At 42.1% G+C, this 24,125-nt stretch overlaps 1 protein-coding gene across 1 annotated transcript; it reads right to left on the reverse strand.

The window, feature by feature from the left end:
- Window positions 1–6: 6 nt before the first annotated feature.
- KAT6A (K(lysine) acetyltransferase 6A) lies at window positions 7–16,060 on the reverse strand (the record flags this gene model as incomplete). Its single annotated transcript, XM_010011992.1, has 15 exons — window positions 7–1,967; window positions 3,978–4,265; window positions 5,059–5,788; window positions 6,763–6,973; window positions 7,702–7,933; window positions 8,617–8,710; window positions 9,801–9,962; window positions 10,393–10,534; window positions 11,636–11,751; window positions 12,639–12,757; window positions 13,734–14,047; window positions 14,659–14,794; window positions 14,953–15,034; window positions 15,290–15,405; window positions 15,952–16,060. Coding segments are annotated over 15 exons (4,812 nt in total), but the record flags the coding sequence as incomplete, so codon positions are not given.
- Between the last annotated feature and the right edge of the window lie 8,065 nt (window positions 16,061–24,125).

Below are 24,125 nucleotides of genomic sequence, written 5' to 3' on the forward strand. Positions count from 1 at the left end.
TAAGGGATGAGAGGGAGCTAGCTGAGCCAACCCTGTGTTGGACAGAGAAACGCTGGTTGCATAGGAAGTCACAGCAGGAGAATGGCTATAAGGCATGGCATGAGGGTCCATAATGGTGTTCGTCAGCTGCTGCAACTTGGCTAAACTGAACGTGGCTGATGGTTGTGAATAGCTCCCAGCACCAAAATCCCCTGGAATCCTCTCATAGATACTTATGTTACCAGTGCTTCCCGATTCGGGTATTTCCATGATCATGGGTGCTGGGGTGAAGCTGTTGTTCATGCTACACTGCGACAGCGGAGGTTGCTGCTGGGGTGGAGGTGGCGGCTGCGGCTGCTGTGACTGAGGCTGCTGCTGTTGTGGCATTGGTTGCTGGTTACTCGGAGGCCTTTCTACTACACAGCTCTGAGGCGACTTGATATTGCAGTTTGCTGCAGGCTGGACAGTGTTTTGCTGCATCATGCTGCAACTGCTGCCAATGTTTGCCATTTGCTGAGTGACAACACAACTGTTCTGAGTGAGGCTGCTAGAAGAGGACAGTCCTCCATAGGAACAGCTGCTCTGGGAAGAGTTGTTTCCACAGATGCTGCCTCCCATAGTGGAGTCATAGCTGCTGGGGTTTTCGTAGTTCTCTGTGGTGCTCTCAATGCTGCCAAGGTCACTGAAGCCACTATCCACCACCTGCTGAGAGTGGTCCGATACTGAAGGCACATCCATCATGGGGCTGGTCTCCATGTTCTGCATAGAGGGTGCGGACAGGGATCCTTGTTCAGGACTTATCTGGGTGTAACTGCTCTCCAGAGCAGGCACATTTGGGCTGTTGACAGAACGTACAGACTGGCTGGGGTGGGACTGAACAGAGGATATTGGGCTGTTATGTTCTGAGGCCTGGCAATCTTCAACCATGGATATCTGAGGATCCTCCTCAGTCTGGGTGTAACTCTGCAAAGTCTGACAAGCTGCAAGAGTTTCTTCACAGTCCTGGTAAGCTACATCGTGCTCATTGCTTTCCTCCTGTGTCAAGGACTGGACTGCTTGAACAGTTTCAAGATCTAGTTCACTATGAGGAATCTCTTCCTCTTCCTTTAATTCAATTAACCCTTCTTTATTACTTTGCTCTTCTTCGTGATCATCTTCAGACCCAGGGACGTGCTCTGAGCCTACTGATGTCTCGTTGGAAGCCTGCTCTTCCTCAGAATCCGCCTCTGTTTCATCTTTTTCTTTTGTATCTTCTCTACTGCTCGGTATGCTTGTTTCTAAAAAACACTCTTGCACCTGAGGCTCCTCCTTCACCCCTTCTCTAACAGGCTGTTCCTCCAATTCTTTTTTCTTTACAGACTCCAGGTGACCATCATCCTCATCATCAGCATCATGATCTTCATTTTGATTTGTTACTACTGCAACTTCCTCTTCTTCCTCATGGTCATGCTCAGGTTCGTCTAGTTCTTGCTGTTCTTCTTCTGATTGCCTCTGCTCTTCTAAAACCCGTGGCTTCTCCTCTACCTCCTCTTCTATCTCAGGCTCTTTTACTTCTGGCACTGGACTGCTGTTGCTGTCCACAGGAGAAACCGCTCTCACTTCACTGCTGGCTGTATCTTCCTCTTCTCCCTCTCCTACCTCTTCTGCTTCCACATTCACATCTTCCTCTTTCCTTTCCTCAATAAAGGGCAGCTCTTCTTTCTGCTCAACACTTTCCTCTTGATCTGAAAGTTTGGGCTTACGCCCTGGTTTTGAATTTGCTACCACTGCATCAACTCCTTCATCCTGAACTGACGGTGGCTCCTTTTCCCGGTTCAGTTTAAAACCTGGTTTTCGCCCAGGTCTTTTCTTCCAGTGGACTGGTTTTCGGCTTTTCCCTTTTGGCCATCCCTTCTTCTTTTTCATGGGTGTAGAAGTATCTGGCTCAAGTGAAGAATCCTTAGCTTCGCATTTTCTCAGCATAGATAATGGTTTCAAAGGTGGGTTACCTGAAAACACAAGTTGAAAGAGACACTGTTCAAACACATTTGTTTGGGCTGAGCATTCATGGAAGCTTTCCCAAGCATTCCCACCATGTTTATCAGCTTTTTCTATCAGTACTAGCTCAGAGATTTGTTGTGAAGGGTCAACAAGAAGGATCAAGGTCTGCTTGTCAGCAATCACATTACACTCTCAAAGAACACCAGTGCTTTCAAGCACACGCATGGTCAAAGCCCTGAGCCTTTAACACACATGCAGATGAAACATCAGGCTGCATGATACAGCCCTGGAAGAACTCAACACCCTGCAAAAATGTTATTCATACAGTATGTTCCAGTGTAGGGGAACACATGAAGATGCATTAAAAACATGTTTCTATTTAGATCTGTATCTTGCGCATCTGCTGAAGAAAGGATGTATTTTCACTTTTGGGGGACCTTTATGCTTTTAAATGCTTTTAAATACTTCTAAGCAGAGACACAGATAACTGAATAGGGCTAGATTCATTTTACACAACTGCTGGTAAACTGCTGCAACAGTTAATCAATGACACTAGTTGACACTCACACTTTACCATCTGAATTTCTGTCTTCAGACACTGGATTTACTTAATCTGCTTTTGTATTAATTCTCCCTTCATCTGCTAGGCAGAAAATCTCTCTTATCAAATAAGTAAATCTCCTTACTCACCTAAGTGATTTGTAACTTTATCAAGTCACTCTTTTGCCCCTGCTTTCTTTGAATCTATTATAGAACATTTGTTCTAATCTCTTAATCAGCCCACGACTGTTCTTGTGAACTATTCCAGTCTATCAAGCGTGAATAACAGAGTAAAGATGGTTGTTGCAGTTTCACCAAGGCTAAATAAAGAGATGACAGAACGTCTCCACTTCACTTGAGATTCCCCTGTTCATGTATTTAGGATCATCTGAATCTCTTTGGCCTTAGGCTACAAACCCATCCTAATTACTGCACATGACCTTCAAACACACTCTCATAGACTTCGCCAGTGAATTGCCCTTCACTTCATTTACCAAATCCCCTCTTTTCCTGGCAGCTACTATGTTATTTTTTAATCTATCCATAAATAGATTAATATTCCCCAGTATTCAGAGTACATTTATTCACATTTCTGCCCTTTCCACCATCTCAACAAATGTCATTGAATCCATATAACAAATGTTATATGAATTTCCCAAGAAGAGCCGTTTTAAGTCCATAGTTATGCAATGAAGGTAAAAGTAAACAATAGACTCCTAGTAGTCCACAAACACTTCCTCAAACCTAATTGTAGGGCAGCTGGGTTACTCCTTCCCTTTGCTCAGACAGGCATTTACTCCAAGTATCTCCAATGAGAAGTGTTCTGAAAAAATCCTGGGTATTAAAAGATGAATTTGAAACAAATACTGAATTTGAAATTTAACAATTTCATCCATAAAACAAATATTTGGAATGTGAATAAAGGAAAGAAAGAATCTGCCACAGTCAGAGGATCACTGGGCAGGAAGAAGGAAGCGCTACTTTCAGGGGGTTTGGTAAAGCATTAACACTAAAGGCCTGCAAAAAAGAAGAGTAATTCCACTTAAAAAGAAAAAAATAATCAGCTATTTCTCTTGCCCTTTCCCAACATTTCTCTGTTTCAAGCTAGAGAACAACTTATTATTTCTTTGTTCTGGAAAACTGAGGGCTCTCCAATTCATTTCTGGTTCGTTTCTGTAAGTGACCCTGCTGCAGAGGTTTTCCCACAGACACTAATTTCACTAGGAAAGCTGAATCAAAAGGATTCAATGACCTCTGATCAGGTCATTGCTAATAAGATAGTTAAAAGCATGCACCACATTTTCCTAAGACTTGGGAATGTTTCAGGCTGGTCTGACTGGTAATTTATGCCTAACCCTACATTTTGGCTAGAAGTTAAAAGACAAGGGAAGCAGCTTCTTTTGTCATGAGCTAGCATCATCTAACACTCACTGGCACAGCATCTAGATCAAACTTTCAAATGCTACCACCAAACATACCGTTAGTGTCATCAGACTCCTCCTCATCTTTGGACTTCCTCTTAGAAGAGGGTCTATGCCTGAGTGTATCTGATGGGGCTAAATGCCGAAAGTATCCACTGGGCAAAAGTTCATTCTCCTCCTCCTCATCCTCCTCCTCTTCTTCCTCCTCCTCAATCTCAAATGTAGGCTCTAATCGGGGCATTGGTCGTTCAGAGTCCGAGTCCTCAAATGGTTCATCCAGCACTTCTGTGGTCTCTGAGATGGTTTCAGTGACAACACTGCTATTGTGGTGCTTACGCTTGCGGACTCGAGAGAGTGGAAGTTAGGAGAAGAGAAGACATTTTATCACATGCAGTAGAAATAAGACACTGACAAATAGAAAACGTGAACAGCAGAGTTCAACAGTCTAAGCAGGACCAGAGGACTCCCTTCTGGAGCCCAGACTTCACTAGAAATACTGACTGGCACCTGCCTTCAGTTAGACAGATGTCAAATACAATGCAGAACAACCAACTTACATGAAGATTACTACACTGAAGATTACTACACTGACATTTGTGTAATAGTACAAACCATTTAAAGAGCTGACATTAACATAACAGCCCATCCATAACAGCTGGAAGTTCATAGACACTACAACAGAGACGTGAATAAAGCTGCAAAGATGATATAGAACTTTTTAGTGCAGCATTCCACGAAGAGAGGATTTTCTTGGTCACGTTGACAGCTTTCACATCTTTGTGGTAAATCATTCCAAAGACTTTATGCTGTGATGTTAGTTGTGTAGGTAGCATTTGTGTTTTGTCAGCTTCTTTTAAAGTAGGACTGTATCTGTTTCTGCTTTCCATGACTAGAACTTTAATAACCACTTTTTAAGGTGGAAAAATCAAAGGCACAAGGCAGAAGTTTAAAAAATCCCAAAAAATCAGAAACCCCACCAACACACTTACCTCTGAGTCAACAAAAGCCACCACTACAAATAGGTAGCAGAAAGTAACCTCCAGAGTTCTGGAAAACTGAAGCATGCAGATAGCATCTGCTAATACATCCGTCATGAATGGCACAGTCCTTCAGAAAGCACCATACTGACAAAACAGACCACATGATACAGAGACAAGAAGAAATAAGGCACAAACCTTTCGTTTCAGTGTTGGCTTGGTGAGAACAGGCGGAGAGCTCGACCGAGGACTCACAGGTTCATCATCTTCCTCTTCACTACTGTCACTGAAGCACCTCAGAAGCGCCCTGTCACTGTCACTGTAGCGGCGGGGTAGCCTGTCGCAGTCCTCTGGGAATCTGCACTTCAGTGGCTCCGTGTTCTTTTTCAGCTGTCCTCTCCACCCTTCCATACCTTCGCTGTACCGCCGCCGGGGAACCGCAGAGTCTTCCCCTTTGCCATACTGTCCCTGGGAAACTGCACATTTTTCCTCCTCTTCAGCATAGCGGCCTCTCGGGGCTGGAGACTTCTCCTCACATTCACCACATCTTCCTTGCAAGGCTGCTGACTTCTCCTCACAGTCACTGCACCGGCCTTGGGAGGCTGCTGATTTCTCCTCGCATTCGCTGCACCGTCCACTGGGAACTGGCGGCTTGTCCTCAATGGGCAACATTGGCTCCTTCTCACAAAAGGGCTCCCGAAGTTTCTTGCTCTTGCGGTTCCATCGCCCTCTTCGTGATGGCTGGCTGTTTGCAGGAAGACTATCCAGGGGGAAAATGTGCTTGTTTGGCCGTGCAGAATTGGCTGGAGCAACAATGTCTGGCTTTTTTTCACTCTCTGTAGGTGAGTAAGGCTCTTGCTCTTTCTTCTCCCATGACACAGATTTTACCATCTGATTTAAAAACAAAGACAAAGAGATTTCACACTTCCTATTTAAGCATGCATGGCTAGCCTGACTTTGAGTCCACTAAAGCTTTTCGAGCAAGAAGTCAGAAAACTTGAATAAGAATGGCTTTTAAGAACGTGAGAACAACAAAACAGTTGACCTTTTTGTGATTCTAATAGTGCTAACTGCTGCTCCTTCCCTCCCAGGTGACAAAAGTACCTTAATTACCTTCCCCGCAGTGGCTTCAGTCAGTATCAGCCTCCTGCAATGCAAACATCATCTTGCTACATTTAAACACAGGATTTGTTTCATTTTCAAGACAAAAGTGAGGCAAACTTGAAGCTATTTTGCCATTAAAAGGCACAGTTAGTTTAATGTAAATACGGTAACATCCTCTTAGTAGTCTAGTCAAGAGCTCATCACCTGATGGGAGAGTGCAACCCTTCAAGGACACCAGCCTAGATGTCACAACCCTTCACTGCTCTGTGCGTAGGAACTCTAGAGCTATTGGTGGTTTTGAAAAGAACACAGCAAAAACCTTTGGTGAGAACCATTAAAACTTTTGGTTCATTCATTTCTGTTCATGCTATTTGTCACCTACAGAAATACTGGGTCCTTCAAACCTAAATTCCACTTCAATCATCTGATTAAAGACGAGGTTGCTTGAGAGCCAAAGGCAGATTTTTTGGTGGTTTGGGGTTTTTAACATTGCCTCTCCCCCAGATCACAAAAATCATTAAGGGTAGAAAAAGCCTTTTTACTGTTTTCAGAAATAGTCTTTAACCTTTCTCTAGACTCAATGTTTTCCCTATTTTTAGGTTCTAATCTGAAATTATAAAGACACATGAACTAATCATGACTATTGTTTTTTACTATTATGCCAAATGCCCGAGCTTGGCATTTGCAATCCTGTTTGCACTGCCTGCAAAAGCACTGAGCGTAACCTAGGTGCCACACGGAAGTAACAGAGTCACTCTTACACTGGTCTCTGAGTCTTTTTCTTTCTGCTGCTGTTGCTCTTCGTTTTCCCCATCCTCTGTCTCCTCTTCTTCATCTTCAGAGACAACCGAGTTGGAAACTATAACAGGCGTCCAACGCAGGCATTCTGCATCCACATCTATAGGTCGGACATTAGTTCTAAGCTTTGCCATATGTTCCTGGATAAGCTTCTCCCGACGAATGATCACAAATCTAAAGAGCAATAACACTCTGATCAACAACAGGCTACACTCAGTACATGCTGTCATGTGAAACAGATGTAAGGTATTACAGATAAAGCTGTGTACTCTCAATCAGTGCTGCCAGCAGTAACTCAGAGAGGACAGAAAGCTCTTTAAAACTGTACTGTTTGCTGTACCAGACTACCAGAGAAAGCATCTGAAAACTGAGAAAATATTAAATTCTTTCCACTTCTTGTTAATGGTGAAGCCATTATCCTTCCACGGGCAACATTTAGCTGCAGACTATCACTTTTATTACGTGTTAAATGGACAGGGGTATGTCATTTGCGGAACAGGCAACATAAGGTCAAAGACACTGAATGGTAATAAGAGAACTGCTTTAAAAAGTTATAGCCCTACTACCAGAGTACATTTTATTCAGGGGCTGGGAGTAGTTATCACTGATTAAAATACACTGTGAAATGAAGACATAAGACTGTTCTCAAATAACTTCAAGTTTTCCAAGTTAAGTTCCAAGTTTAACACAAAACACGACAGAATACAACCCCACTCCCCAAATTGCTATGGTTTGAATCAAGAATAATGCCAAGTATTTCACTTGGCTTGTACACTCATTTGGATATTTAAGTCTTAAATAAAAGCAAGCTTATTAGAAGAGATTTGGCTCCAAATGCCATTAAAATTTCATTCAAATACATTGGAAGCTATTCGGAAATACAACAGGACTCCTGTACTCACTGATCACTGCGGTAGTCAAGCATTCGTAGGTGATGTAAAGTGGAAGTGATATCTTGAGGGCAGATTCCAGTCAGCTTACTCAATTTCTTGATGCTTAATTGCTTGTCATGTTGATGATAAAGGCACTCCAATATTACACTTTTCCAATAAGCCATATAGGAGAGGCGCCCCAGGTCTGACAGAGGCTTCTCTGGTGATCCTGCTTGACCCTCACGCTTTGAAAGCAAGTAGCCTGAAGACACACAAGAAATGAAATTCAAGAAATTAGCAGCTTCTGTTTCCACCCCAAAAAAGGCTTTTTATCCAGGAAGTAGCTGAATGCTGCCTGCAAGATCCAGATCATAATTCTGAGGGATACACTGGGGGGTCTGGCTGAGTTGGTTGGGCTTTTTTTGGTTTAAAGTCCTGCTCAATGACACAGTGGTGGAGATTCCTGAACTGCATCACCATCACACAGGGGCTATGGGCAACGCCACGAGATGGCAGCAGCTCTCTACTTAGAAACTCGAAGTATACAACCAGGCTGCTGAGTATCCTCCAGCTGCAGCAGTAATTTTGAAGATGACAGAGGGAAAACAGATTTTAGCCATTTAAAAGCATTTACTTGAATATTTTCTACTGCCAAACTTCCGGGCCATACATGGGCTACACTGGATTGCATTTAGCATAACAACAGAGACATAGTTACAGTGGCAAGTTTCCCTATGAACTTGCTGAGATCCATGTATGAATGTGAGAATGGTTTGAGTATTCAGAGCCTCAGTATGTCTGGGTTTCTTACTCTCAAAGCTAAATTAAAACATACCTATGACTACCTTTTGCTTAAGACACTACTTAATCAAGGTGCAGTTTTAGGGTTGGATTTCTGTAGAAAGAACTACATGCACTAAAAAAAGTGAAGAAAAAGTTCCTTACTGAAGTCAATTAGGAACCTGCCATAGCCCTTACGCTGGTATTGAGGAAGAATCATTATACAGGACACATTGTACTTCTGTTGGCAGTGTTTCTCCTGTTGGAAAAGCAGGAACAAAACAAAAAGGAAAAGACAACAAGTGAGAAATCAAAATTGTTCTGTACAAGCCCCTAATTATGGTTATGGCACAAACTGAGACATAAAGCAACAGAGTTTCTCAGGAACAACGATGTACATGAGTCAAGTTCATATGTCTCGTTCATAGCACAGAAAGTGCAAAGCAGAAATCTGAAGCAGCTGAATTCCCCGAAAAAAATTGCCATATTCCAGTGAATCTTTAAATGTCATAACCAGAACATCCTAAAATCTGACCTCAAATGGCGCTTCTGAAGGCTGAAAGGAAAAGCTTCAACTAAAGCTATTGAAAAATAAGTAAAACAATTACAGACAAAAATCTGGAGAAAATCTATCTGAAATCTTGGCCCTGTTCTGTCAGAAAACTAAAAGGTTTAGGACAAGAGGTAATGGGTTCAAACTGAAACAGGGTTCAAACTGAAACAGGGGAAGTTCAGGTTGGAGATAAGGAAGTTCTTCCCTGTGAGGGTGCTGAGGCGCTGGCACAGGGTGCCCAGAGCAGTGGTGAATGCTCCATCCCTGGCAGTGTTCAAGGCCAGGCTGGACAGAGCCTTGGGTGACATGGTCTAGTGTGAGGTGCCCCTGCCCATGGCAGAGGGTTGGAACTGGATGACCTTAAGGTGCTTTCCAACCCAAACCATTCTGTGAGTCTGTGAAATCAGGTGCAAAATTGCCAGACTTGTTTGAAAAACAATTTCTTTGCAGAAGGAAAGATGGGATACAACTACTTGGTAAAATGTTTATCTTGCAGATGGTAAATACTACCCATCACCACCAAAACCAGGATGTCACTTGAAAAGTAGGGGGTTTTTAGCTACTAGCTGTAGTACAAGTTCCTTACAGAATATATGCTCTTCAACATTATGAGGAAACTTGGGTTTGTTAGTTGGTGGTCTCCAAAAGCAACACAGAATCTGTTTGCAACAGAGGTCTACACCTATATTACATGACATAAAATAAAGGCCTAAGTTACAAACAACGTAACAACTCTGAAGTAGCATTTCTCACCATAGTAAATGCAGCTCCAATTCTGAAGTACTCAAACACTTACCTTGGAAAAGTAGCCAACAAGGTGACAGCCCTTGACATCATTCTGTGTCAACACGTAGAAAAGAAATGGCTCCACATCATAATAGAGTGTCTTGTGGTCCAGGAAAAGCTTGGCTAACAAGCACAAATTCTGGCAGTAGATAGTGCTGACATTGCCATCAACCTTACAGAAATGAGGAAAAGGTTGTCACTCCATTTGCTGTCATACAAGGACATGCTTCACCGGGGTATACCTGCACATTTGAAATGTCTAATACAAGAGGAAGACTTCTCCATCACAGGTAGTGTCTCAAAGGACTTAAAGCTTCCACAGCATAAAGGCTGTGGCCAAGTCGCTGCTACATTCATTAGCTTAAGAGAAGACTTAACATTCATTTTCCTAAAATGAAAAAGCACTTTGACACAGTGAGCCTTCTCCTATGTTTTGTGGATGAATAATCGACCCATGAGGTCAGCTCCCACTGCCTGCTCATAGTTCACTCTTAGCCACTGAACCTTTTAAGAGTGAAGATCTTTAGGGCTATGGAAAACTTACCACACGATTGGGTGCAAAAGACATTATGCTACAGATAACAGGGAGTCTTCTTACTTACCTCAAAGACTGAAATATTGTTTTTTCTGTAAATTTCATTGGCTGGAGGATGAAACCAACCACATTTTTTCATATGCTGTTGGAGAATAGTTCTGCTTTTCATATACTTTAGACAGAACTCACAAAGGTACAACTTGGGTAGCCTGTAAGCAAAGTCAAAGAAAGATCGGAGACTGAATATATAGACTTTTGTATAAAGCTCCTCACTCCTGGAGATAGAGAACTTGACGAAAACAAAACCACTATATACTGACCTAATGCATGTGCCTAAAGGCCAAAACCACCTTACCATACTGAGAGTCATGGCACTTAATTATCCTGTAACAAACACATGTTAAAAATATGTATTCTACATCCTGCACAATCACTTTTACATTATTATGTCAGAAGAAATACCTGCATTGATGAAAATCCTAGAAAAAACAGCAAACCCTCCTCCAGTTTTGCACTAGTGGCACTAGGACGGATTAGATAAATAGTTCCTATTCTCTCCCTTCCCTCCTTGTAACAGACAGCTGTATGTACCCCTGAGCAACGGGTCACACCACCATCTGTTTGCTTTAAAGCCATTTAACATACTGTATTGACATGAACAATTTGAATGCAAGTGTCCCAATGTTATTGTGATTTAAGTTCATTTACATAATCTAGCTTGCACAGGGATGCTGTTTTCAGTTACCTTCAATGCCTTTAGCAGAGCTACAATAATTCCTCATGACAGGCCACATGCTCTTATTAAATGATAAAGAGTTTTATTTCATTTTCTCTATCTATAGCCCTTAGAAGTTATTCCTCTCTCTGAATCAAGATGAAGTTCAGACAGTTTGCAGTGCAGACAGTTTGCAAAGTTCTTAAGCAAGAGAACATCAAACCAACCATATGTACATCACAGCAGAACAATCTTTCAGATGCCAAAACTTGTAACATTAAACATTTCTTCTTTAGCTGTGCTGAACTACATACAGCATAAAAACAGTTCATAGGAATCAATCTATGTATTCTGTGGCAATTCAAATGCTCACAGCAGACGTAGGTTGTTGCAGAGAGCTTATCAACTTTTGACTCAGCCTAAAAACACCTTGAAACATCTATTAACTGCCATGAGAAGGATCAGGATTACATGTACTTTGCTTCTGGCTACATTCAGATAGAATCTTCTTCAGATTTCTATACTGGCTGGGGTAGAGCTTTCCCATAAACACTGCAGCAGAACAGAGGCGGAGTATGTTCAGTCATATTCTTACCTCGAGTATTCCTGTGGATATGGGGACGAGTACCACGTCTGGATTTCATACTTGCCAAATTCAATGACAGAAGGGCAACGCACTTGCGGATCAGGAGGCCCAGTCACCCCTACTTTCTATGCAAGGGGAAAAAACAAGCTGCCGTGAATTTCCCGGGGAAAGGCTTCTAAGCTGAATTAAACCATTCTTATCTGCACAGTCCCTCCACACAAAGAGTGAGGTGACACTAAAACCCGGTACCAGTGACACATCAAGCATGTGATTCACAAGAAGGAAGAATCAGTGAGCATTGTCATACCATGTATCTCTACTACCTTTCACGCTGTTGCACGGTACACAGCAAAACTGAATACTATCTTTTTTCAGTGGGCCTGGCATAGGCAGAAGTCACCTCAGAATCTACTCCTGGGCAGACCCATTTTAAGGAGCTCTATCTAGATGAAAAAGGACAGTAATCTCCTCTGAAAATGTTTAATCCAAGAGCTCCAAATAAAGGCATCAGTACCTGATTCGTTTCCTTCTGGTTTATCCAGAAGCTAAACAGAGTGTTTCAGGAGTCAGCCAAATAAAGTCGTAGAGCTCACTACCTGCATATGATCCACAACTACTTACTACTTCTTTTTCCCCTCATCAGTTTACAGATTTATTCCTTATCCCCTTTCATCTTAGGCTATCTACCAGAACAAACCTAGGGAGTTTGCTGCTAGTAAAGTATCCAGTATTTTATTAACAGCCCACACATTTTAGCAGCTATTTATCTATGTTCTGACACAAGTAAAGCCACAGCTCTCAAGGCATTTCAGATTCCCATCTTAACCTCTTCTGCTCTTATGCCCACTTTTACATTGTCCTTCAGCTCTCTTGAGGTCAGCTCCCCGTTACTGGGAAGCAGCAGAAATCGAGCACATTGGCTTCTCTGACTGACTCACCTGCAGCCCCTATTTCTTAGCTCTTGTTCTTGGGTTGTGCTGGGATTTGGTACTTACTGAAAGCTTAACTTTACCTGCAGTGCTTGTTCCTGAATATCTCTAAACAGCTCCATGTCTTTTTCAGTTAAGACGTCCTGGGTCCCAAAAAAACGGTCCTCATTTTCCTGTTTTCCATCCCAGCCATCCTGATTGTCTGTAAATGAGAAGGAAAATTGCCTTCACCTACATTTACCAAGGAGTACCTGCTTTTAGTGCAGCTACAAATATCATCTGTCTGCACTCAGGCACTTTGCCAAGTTTTTTGCTTATGGTATTTTCTATTCAGATAAACCATAAAGGAAGAACCAGCTCTGGATGTGTGATCAAACTGCCCAAGAAACACCGCTTCCACAAACCAAGCGAACTAAACCCACAACACACTTCACCTCACCCCCAAAGCACTAAGATACACTATTGTTCTTTCAGCACCAGCCAGGCTAATGCACATAACTATTCTAAAGCTTTAAACCTCATAGATTATTGTGGAATATTTTCCACTGCTTCCTTAGGAACAATTCAAGCTATGTAATTACTCAACAAGACCTGAATACAGAGATTAAGTCAAGGTCCAGTCATAGATTAATGTCTTAAGCTAGAATAGGAAACAAGGCAAACAGGACTGCGTTCAAAAGAAGGGATGCTCTGCAGCAGGAAGGTGCCAAAGAAAGCTCCTCTATGGCTGAGGAAATTAAGAAACATTTGCTTGCGAGCCCATACCATAGATCAGAAACCCACAGGTCTGTCAGGCTGGTTTTAATTATGTTTCCCATTTCATATTTCTACCTGGCTCTTCTGATTTTCTCTCCCTACGATAAGTCTTTCAAATATGACATTATGTAGCACATTTCCTAGGGCTATCTGCAAACCCCTCGCTACCAAAGGGCATTTTACCTCACAGAAACCATTTAATCCCTCATCACACCTTGCCATCATCATATACAGCAGCAAAGGTCTCTAGGATCACCTCCTTTTCCAACTGGTATGCTGCTTCAATGCACCAAAGGCAACTGCCTGCATTTAAGTGTTAACTTTCAGCTCAGAGTTCTCATTCTAGTAATTTCAACATCCTAGCCTTTGAACATGCTCTTGGTGTACAGGATACTTACATTGGCAGGGTGAAAAATCTTTACCTGTGGGCCATTCTGAAGTGCTAGATTTCCTGGTACCCTTTTTCCTGATCCTGTACTGCTGAGAATAGTCTACCACTTCCCCTCGAGCTTTTCGTCCATCAGGGGAAGGAGTGAAGAATTTAGTAAGGCCATCTATGAGCCCTTTGGTTTTCTTGTTAAACTTCAGGGTGGTGCTGCCATCTCTGCAGAAGTCCAAGACATCTGTCTGCTCCAGGTATCCTCCTTCTGATGATGCTGACTGGCTGGACAGGGTGATCTTACGCTTCCGACCCCGACCAGGGCCAGTCCGAACTTTGCTGAAAGGACCTTTTGATCTAAAGAATGAGAAGAGGAAAGAAGATTTGGTAAGGTGGGTTGGGTTGGGTTGTAAAGTGGACTAACATCTTCCCACCCACCCAGATCCAATTCCCTGCCCCACAACAACCATGACAAGGCCACACAATCTGTCCCAGCACAGAGTGCTCCACAAATGCAGAAATATGTGGAATGGAAGCAGAAAGGGGTCCAATACTTTCTGGCAGCAGCATCAGATTAATTTATGTCAAACAACAATCTCACATTCTTTATTGGAGATTACTTAGTTTCTCTAAACATCAGAAAGGGTTCTTGAGAAATGCAAAGGAAAACAATTGCGCTGGAAAGAAGCAGTGATCCAGCAAAACAGACTTGACAGGGACAGCAAAATTCATCTATGGCTATAAGGAATAGTTCAGAACTAAATAATAAATTATTACAAAGAGTCAAAAAACTGGACAAAAAGAAGCTCTGAGATTACTTCTACTATTTCACAGCACTTTACCAAAATTCTGTATTAAAGAATAATGAAACTCGGAATTCCGAGATCTTCTCACAGAGTAGACCAGACACCAGAAATACCCACTGTCCTACTGACTCTCACACCTTACTCCTCCTTAGAGAGACTTACGTTGTATTTTGATTCTTTAACCTGTTTTTGGGACGTCCTATTGGGTTAGTATAGCGTCGTTTTATCTGGGCTGCCTTCTTGTGTAAGAGTTTCCTTCCTTTCTTCCGTGGCCGACATATTTGACATATCCACATACCTACAAGACACAAATCCCCATCACTGAATGCAAGGGACTTCTATAGAGGACATGAAGGAGAACACAGGCCCAGGCCCTCCTACAGAAAGGGTAGGAACAGTACCAAAGGCCCCAGCTGTCAAATATATATGGAAGCTCTTTTCATCACAAGTCCTCACCTTTTGGCATCCTGGTAAGAGGCGGGTCACAGCACTCCATGTGAAAGCCACGGTCACACGAGTCACAAAATAGCATGTTATCCTGTTGAAGACAGATAAAGTTAATCTCTCTTTAGATGTGCATCCGCATTAAGCTCTCAATTAATTTGCCACCATCTCAGAGAACACACGCTTAGTTTTCAGCTACAGACATATGGTATTTCACAGGTATCAAAGACTACCAGACTCTCACAAAAGCTGCAATTATTTGACTCTAGAATGATTTTATTTTGTAGTTTAACAGGACATCCACAAGCCCAATGTCCTCTTCATTCAGTCCATATTCCACTGTACTCACAGCATTTTTGCCCTGATCTCGACAGGAACTGCATGTTTTGCACTCAATACACTGCCATCGCAAGGCTTTCACTCGAACTGTCAACTCTGGAGAGAACTTTAAACAGGACGGATGACCTACAGAAAGAGGAGAAAATCATACCTGTAAAACCACAAAGAGCTCACAGAGAGATTACTTTATCTATTACATATTCCCGTGCATCATTTTGGTTATCCAGATACTCCTATTTTTAAGTGCTTCTATTCTTATCTACTTATAAATACAAACCCAATACCCCAGATAGCAAGTGGCAGGCCCACAAAGAACACCAAGGTAAGTTTTCAGTACTGAATCGAGGAACATCATAAAACTGGTCATCACTACCACGCTTTTACAGAAACCCCCAGGACCCACATGAACTATCTGTGTTAGGTTAACTTAACAGTCTACCCCTCTGGGAGCACATGATCCAGCTGAACTTATCGTATTATATGCCATAGATGCATACTACTCATACGTCTGGGTCAGGAGTAGTCACTGTACTAGACTTCTCTGTCTCAAGTGGCAAGGTTATTATCAGATGCATACTCCTCATATGTACGGGTCAGCAGCAGTCATTATAACAAGCTCTTCTGTCTCAAGAGGATGGGTTATTGCTAGCAGCATTGTAAATGGGCACTTACCACTGTTGCCACAGTCAGCACAAGAGATGAGTTCTTCAGGTTTCTTCTCCCGATTTTGCTCTTTTGTACCAAGGCAGAAACTGCAGATTGGAATTGGTTCAGCAACCGGCTAAGGAGGAAAACAGACAAGAAAAGCACTGAGTATATCAAGGGAGCAACTCATAACACACAAAGTCACAGACACGTTTATATAACATGTAAACAACGTGTGGCATTGTCTCACAGATTTCAGTCAGTCCTCACCACACAATAGTGCATTAACTGTAGAGATCTGATTTCTGTTCAGGTTAAAGACAAGACGCATACACCCAGGTACAAAGGAGAAGAGAATGGAATTCCAGGGCTAGGGAAAACTTGGAAAAGCATGATGGGAAAGAGAATTCAAAATTAATACACAACCTAATGCAGAGCTGATGCCTTAATCTGTCAACGAATGAGCCATGAGGTGATGCAGTGGTGGAAAAAAGGCACAGATGACCCCAGTGCACAGTTGTCTTAAGACATTCCCATCAGGTATCCAGAAAGTGGTAGTGCAGTTGTCAAAAGCATTTGCAATACATTACCTGGAATAAAATGTATTATAGAGCAAGTAGAACAACTGTGCCACTATTAACTACTCTTATAAGAATAGATGTCAGTATGCTGCAGACCAACAGGTTTGCTCTCTCTGAAAAAGTCCAGGAGGGTTAAAAAGAGGGGAAAAAGACGTAAAGATGAGGCAAAACCAGGTTTTAACTAGCCAACTATACCTTTGACCTCAAATAAGCTGGAGGTTTTTAAACCAAATGACTGACATTCTGTAACAGCCTCCTCAAAGAAGTAGCAAGTACAATAACTGGTTGTTTTAAAGTGGCACTTGATCAACTAATGAGAACGAAAGGAGAGTCTTATATCCAGTAACATTAAGTGCTGGATTTCATAATCTACCAAATTCTTTCTACTCCAGTTTATAAGCAAAATTTAATTTAAAAATGTAATAAAAATCTGCTAAAAATCACATTTAAAACATTGGAAACACAAAAAATGATAGATTATGGTAAGTTTTGAGACACATTCTTTGTATAGCTGTACCATGTTAATGTGTGATTTCACACCAACCTTTTTCAGGGTATATTATGCAGTTACATATGCACATAATTATTGTATGGAAGCATATGCCAGAAGAACTTAAAGGAATCTTCACTGTGGCTAAGCCAAAGCAAAAGCTACATCCAGAAGAGTTTCCTGCAGAAATCAGGTCCGTTTATAGCACAGTAATATAAAAACTGGAAGTTTCAAGCTCTATCTTTACTTGGTGTACAGACCCAGTGTACCTACAGACCGAGGTGTGCTCCTTAAAACACACACTAAATGGAAACAATCAGAACACTTTAGCTCATTTTCAGATAAGGAAATGCACAGAGAAAACTCCTTGAGTAATGTCAACAAGCAGATCAGCACGAGAACTAAAGCACACAGTGATCCCTGTCTGGCGTCTGCTGGTCCTCTCTCAAACAAATGCAAGGACCTGGATTCACCACAAAGTTGCAGTGAAAAGCTTTAGAATCCTTTCGAATACAATTTGGGATGTTTATTCATCCTTTGGATCTGGTCATATATTGGTTGCAAGAAACTACCATGGTTCTTGGAACAATACTCTCCCCATGTCTTTGCTTTGAAGGAGTCTTCTGTGACCCTGTTTCACTAGTTCTAGCGTACTTTGCTATTGCATTAAAAAGCAGCACTACTGCAGCCCCTGCAGACTTGTATCCAAGTAATGGGGAATTAATTGTATAAGCAATTCACAAGTGAATTGGTTTAGAGTCAATGATAGCTTCATAAAGTTACACACAACTATGTGACTGAGGTACTTATAAAATGCTTATGTGACGATAATAGCTGCCTATTCCTCATGAAACGTTACAAGACATGAACGATTATGTTTGTTATGGTCCTCTCTATGTCTTCTTTTTCTCTAAGTCATTGACTAGCAAAGCTCAGCAGCGAATTCCACTGGCTGTCTTGCTATTTATTTTGTCATGAATAAAACCTACAGGAGGACCAGAAAGTACCAGAAAATGGCCCCAAACACAGCTGGCCTCATCTCACAGTGGCCATCCTGTATCCTTTGGGAAAGTAAAGCTGGAACATCCATGCAACTTTTCAGAAGTAAACTCTTTCATGTATCCTCTGCAGGAAGTTCATGAGCAATTTATCTAATCAAAGAGAATTTTACAGAACCTCTATTAGGCAGTCTAAGATGGTCTTTCTTATCTCTCCTAGGCAGTATTTGTGCATTCCCTGTTCATCCCCACAGTCCTTCAGATTTGGATGTCCCCATGTAAAAACTGCTCAGCTTGGAAGAACCAACTCAAGGATGATGCTTTAGAATAATTTATTAAATAGGAATGACTTTGAATGTGGAGATGAGGCTGCTCCTCCAAAGCTTCTATGTGAGACTGCGTTGTGCTAAGTACGGAGAGATTTCACTGCTGCTGTGTTTGTTCAGCAAAGAACATCCTGGCAAGTGGAAAACGCAAGCACACAATGAGGGAGTCGTGAAAACAAGCCTGGGAGCAGCCAGCTCAGTTTCATACGGCACATTTTTGGCAGCCATTCAACTCCTTCTGCTGTTTTTCTCGCAAGCACATCTCTGTGTGTGATGTCACCAGATTCAGCGAGGGAGGGAGCCAGAACAAATTGGACTGACAGTGCGCTGCAGCCTGCCAGCCTCTCGGCACATGGTGTTACTATACAAAGGATGTCTAGAAACCAAACGTGCTCCCTATGGATTCAGAGGCTGTACCCCCTCCTAAAGACGCCTATGGAGAGGAGGCGGGCAAGAATGTTAAAGCTTAGTTTGGGCCAATCCATCTCCTTTGTAGTCTTCTTAATTTAGGAAAAGTGAGGTAGGAAACTCCTCAGTACTCACAGTCAACTCTGCAGCCCACTGCCAGCAACCCAAACATACTCAACTTCACTTCCTGCAGACATTTTAGTACCATCAGAGGCTCACTAGTAACCAGGAGTGTCTTTGCCCCATAACCACACATCTGCTTGTAGTAGTCACTGCGGTTGGAATTGAGTAGGTGTAAAATTAAAGCTACTGTAAAAGAAACACATACACCAACTTCTTTTTTCTTCATTGCTCTTTAAAACACCCTGAATGCCAGAGAATCTACCACGACCAGTATTTACAGAACCAGCCCCACTGCAGTACATTTGTTTCTTAGCTAGGAAGTTATCATCCAGGAGCACTGATAAACGGCTTTGGAGAATCCATGCTAGACAATGGGGTTTTGTGTGTCTGATTTTAAACTAGTGACAAACCATTACTCCTCACTTCCAATAGCCCATGTTGTTGCAAAGGTCTGCCTCAAATGTTGAAGCTACTAGAAAGAGTAGACGAACCAGAAAAGCCAGAGGGGAAATACAAGCTGAATACAGGCTGAACTCTACGCAGACATTACGACATCTAGAAACCTACCAAAAAAAGGAATACTACTCGGAGCTGACACTCAAACTGTCTTACTATTAAACACGCACATGCTAAGAACTTTAGAGAATGTCAACTGGCAATATTTAGACAGTCACTTGTTAAATAACCTTCCCAGAGCTAAGAAGTCCTTTAATCAGAGGATTAAAACAATTTGAGATCTGGACGTCACAATCAGAATCACATGCCAGGACTTCCTGCCTGCAGTGGGGGGGCAGGAGGGAAGGGAGGCTCCAGCTTCTTTCTTTGCAGTATAAAGGAACTCCCTTCATTTGACACTGATTCAGGAACTCTGCAGTTCAAGTTCCTGAAGTCTTCTTTACCCAAAGCTGTATTCTGGAAGCAGCCCATACAAAGGTACCCAGATTTAGCAAACCCAGGTGAAGTGAGGCAGTCAGGAACTGTGTTTTTATGCATGCATATTTAAAAGAGAGTAAGAACCTGGCAGCAGTACAAAGTGAGTGCAGCTGCTTTGCCCCGACATCGTGCTGAAGATTTTACATGCACCTTCATGATCAGCAGCTTCTGAAGCTCACTCACTGCAACACAGAGCAGCAGAATTATCTTCTTTCCCCCAGAACAGGGGAAGTCCAGGTTAGATATAAGGAAGTTCTTCCCTGTAAGGGTGCTGAGGTGCTGGCACAGGGTGCCCAAAGCAGTGGTAAATGCTCCATCCCTGGCAGTGTTCAAGGCCAGGCTGGACAGAGCCTTGGGCGACGTGGTCTAGTGTGAGGTGTCCCTGCCCATGGCAGGGGGTTGGAACTGGATGATCTTAATGTCCTTTCCAACCCAAACCATTCTGTGATTCTGTGCACAGCAAACACATCTCTGCTTTTTCTTCCCTCACTATATAAGAAAGCTAACACTGAAATCAAGATGTTTATTTAGTGGTGTTTTCCAGTTTCCAGCCTCCTCCCTACCTAACTATACTTCGAAGCTCTGTAATAAATAAGGTTCCTTTATTAACCAAACTTCAGAGATGTGCCATTCCATGTCTGTCACCAATCTCCAGAACAGAAAGGACTAACAATGGGGATCCAACCAGCACATTGGATTAGTCTCCTTCATCTTAACCAGCTATCTTATACACAGTTTTTGCTGAAACAATGTCAGAGAATGCCATTAAAAAACACTTCCTCCACAGTAGTATATACCATTGATGTAGGTACTCATCACAACACTTGATGTCTTCCCACAGTCACAAACATTGCCTTTAAGTTACCATTACTCTAAACACTGTCAGAGACCCTCCTGATACCATTCTGTACTGTTTCACCCTAAGTTCACGGTCACGGCCTCATAGCATCCACAACAGCTTCCATGACCTGCTTATGTTTGCTCCATTACTAAGAACTACTTTACCTGTTTACTAATCAAGTCCAAAGAAATCTTTCAGCATTTGAGTTTCCAGAGTTACAGAGTGCAGATGGAGGCCATCTGTTATCAACCACGATTTGTTTCAGACAGAACTACAGCCTTCTCTTCCCCAGAACCAGCTGGAAGAGAGGGAATCCTAATCCTCCTCCAGCTGGGAGCCAAAGCTTGAAGAGCACCGTTGGAGTGTAAGGGTGAGCTCTCAAAATGTAATTACAATGTTCGGGTTGCAGATCATTTATGTACTCCACCCAAAACAAACCAATCCACAAATAACTTCCCTACCAGTAATGGGACAGTACTTTGCTTTAAGACATGGAATTAACAGTTATTAACCTAAAGCAGGCACGATACAGCAATAGCTGTTGTATGCTTAAAGGCCTTCAAAACAACTATAATGCCCTCAAAGCATATGAACTTCCTAAAAAGATACAAGAAGTTTGCCTTTATGTGCTATGCACGAGTGCACACTGGGATCTAGAACTATTAATTGCAAGAGAGAAAGCCTAACGGATGCTGCATGTATAATAACCCACAGTTAAAGTGATTGATAAGTACCACCAGATATAAATAGCAACACAAAAGCAGGAAACAGGCCATAAGGAACATGTGAGAGCAGCAAAGGCAATCTGCTGTAAATACTCCTCCTCTTTTTCAGCCTCACAAGTTTCCCTCATTTTTTTTTCAGGAAGCACTTTCAGAATAGTGTTTTTATACTATCAGCTCTACTGCAGGACAATAGGAAGATATTTACTTAAAGGTTGCTACAGCCATGTCCAGTTTTAACTGACATAAAGGAGTTTCAAGGAGAGTGCAAAGGAGATGAGTTAATACTATCCATATTGTGGAAAATAAGTATCAGAGCTGTCTTTACCAAGAGCTTCCAGCCTTAAGACCTGCATCTTACTATAGCTTGGTCCCTCACATCTGTGTACCTAGAAAAAGCTCTTTGCTCTTCGACAGTACTAAATATTACTGCATTGTAGTAGCCTTGTAGTACTGCAGTAATCCTTGCACTGTAATAGTACTGTATTAACTATTAAACAGTCGACCTGGTTTCAGCTGGGACAGAGTTAATTTTCTTCCCAGTAGCTGGTACAGTGCCATGCCTTGGATTTAGAATGAGAATAATGTTGCTGCTCAGCAGTGTTTACACCAAGTCAAGGACCCCCATGGCAGGGGGTTGGAACCACATGATCTTAAGGTCCTTTCGAACCCAAACCATTCTGTGATTCTATGACTTCTCAGCTTCTTACCCCATGCCACCAGCAAGGAGGCTGTGGAGCACAAGAAGTTGGGAGGGGACACAGCCAGGACAACTACCCCAGCTGGCCAAGGGATATTCCAGACCGTAGGATGTCATGCTCCGTATATAAACTAGTGGGAAAGCTGGTCAGGGACTGCTGCTCAGGAATTTCCTGGGCATTGCTCAGCGGGTAGTAACTGCACTGGACATGACTTGTTTTGATTACTCTAATTATTTTATCATCATTATTATTCATTTTTCCTTCCTTACCTGTCCTGTTAAACTGCCTTTAGCTCAACCCACACCTTTTACTTCCTCTCTTCCCCCCCTCCCCAATCTCTCCTCCATCCTAATGCGCTGGGTGAGATGTGGAAGCTACCTGCTGCCTTAAACCACACCACCACTCCTTCTTAATTGTAGTCATACTGCAAACCCCCCCATGCACAGACCACACAAATGCTAAGTTTTATTCCTACTTGTTAAACACATTATCACTATTTTTGTTGATAGTGAATGGACAAACAAGACATGCAGGGTAGTGAACGTGCACTCTGGCCATAACTGTTAGCATTTATCAAGGTAACCCAGTTTGCCTGGACTTTTATATAAGCACTGCTTTCTGAGCTAGTAGGGTTTTGAATACAGCTAGTATTCAAGCTGTGGCTGGGTTCCTCCTTTGAACTTGACCATCATACTACACAATTTTAAAATCATGGTGCTTGACTCCAAAGGAAGATACACCCTGTAGTAAGTACTGCCATCGGACTCAGTCATGACTTTTTGTAATCTCCAACCCACGAATGCATTTGTTTTATAATGACTAAAAGACACCATTAAGATTTTCACCATGTAAGTAGTATACCATGACCTTTATTTGTTACACAGATAGTATTATCCTTTGCTCTCTTGAGTATTGTCTTATTTCACACTGAATGCTAACTTTCTAAAACAAGACGCTTTTCAGTTACACTTTTGCACAGCGCCAACACAACATGACATGAACTATTAGGTACCAGAGCCCTATAAATAAAGGCTACTGTACCAATGAGAACTGCTCAGGAAGACAACCCAGGGTTTTCCAGACCAACACAAGTTCAGTGAGATCTTCTGATTCAACAAAAGAGCAGACAAACAAACAAAGCACAAAGTTACTTATTTCAAAGTTTCTGATCAAAAAAGACTCCTGAAGTATTGCAAGCCACAATCCTCCTCCCCAGCATTCTGAAGACACAAAAATACACCTGCGTAAGAAGTTTCTCACAAGACATAAATATGCATTTGATAGCCATACACAAGCATCAGATGCCTGTTACTTTTCAGGCTTCAAACACACAAATACAGTATTTCAAACTAAGTGGCTATAGGAGGGAGAAATCAGTCTTTCTTGTCTGGCAATGCAACACACCTTTTAGTGCCAACAGGTCAGCAAAGAAATGAACACATTAGTGGTCCAGCTAAAACAAGGGCTGGCAGATGGCAGGACGGACACAACAGCCCACAACCGAGGCACCAGCGAGAGCAGAGGCTCCTCCTGCCCTGTGCTGCCCTCTCTGCCCTCCAGCAGCAGCTCAATTTCACAACACAGAACATTAACTTAAACCAACAATTTCATTTAATAGTAATAAACTGGGCTACAAACTGTAACAGTTGCTCTATCTTTGCAATGGCTGTAGTAACCTCTGGCAAAGCCACAAGGTGTTGGTTCGAGGAAGATTAACTTCCTCTCTACATTACCTGCACCAATCATGACCAAAACCCAACCAATAGAAAAACCTTCACGACTAAAAACCCAATAAAGTGGTGAGGAAATATCCCAGAAAACTTCAAAGCTTTTTCTGCATACTTGTATCAAACTTTCCTAATCCCAACGGCACCTGAATAGCCAGTATATGTTAAAACAGTACCATTGTTTATTCTGTTTAGCTCAGAAAAAGCATTTTAAAAGCAATTAGTAGGAAGTTTCACGAAATAAAACTGTTCCTCTTAACAAATACTGGCATATAGCAATTTTTCTACAAGAAACAAAATACTTTCAAAAGTAAAAATCCTGGGTTTTACTAACTATATATAGAATATATA

The sequence above is a fragment of the Nestor notabilis genome, unplaced genomic scaffold (genome assembly GCF_000696875.1).
Source record: "Nestor notabilis isolate BGI_N333 unplaced genomic scaffold, ASM69687v1 scaffold5543, whole genome shotgun sequence".
Classification (NCBI taxonomy): Eukaryota; Metazoa; Chordata; class Aves; order Psittaciformes; family Psittacidae; genus Nestor; species Nestor notabilis.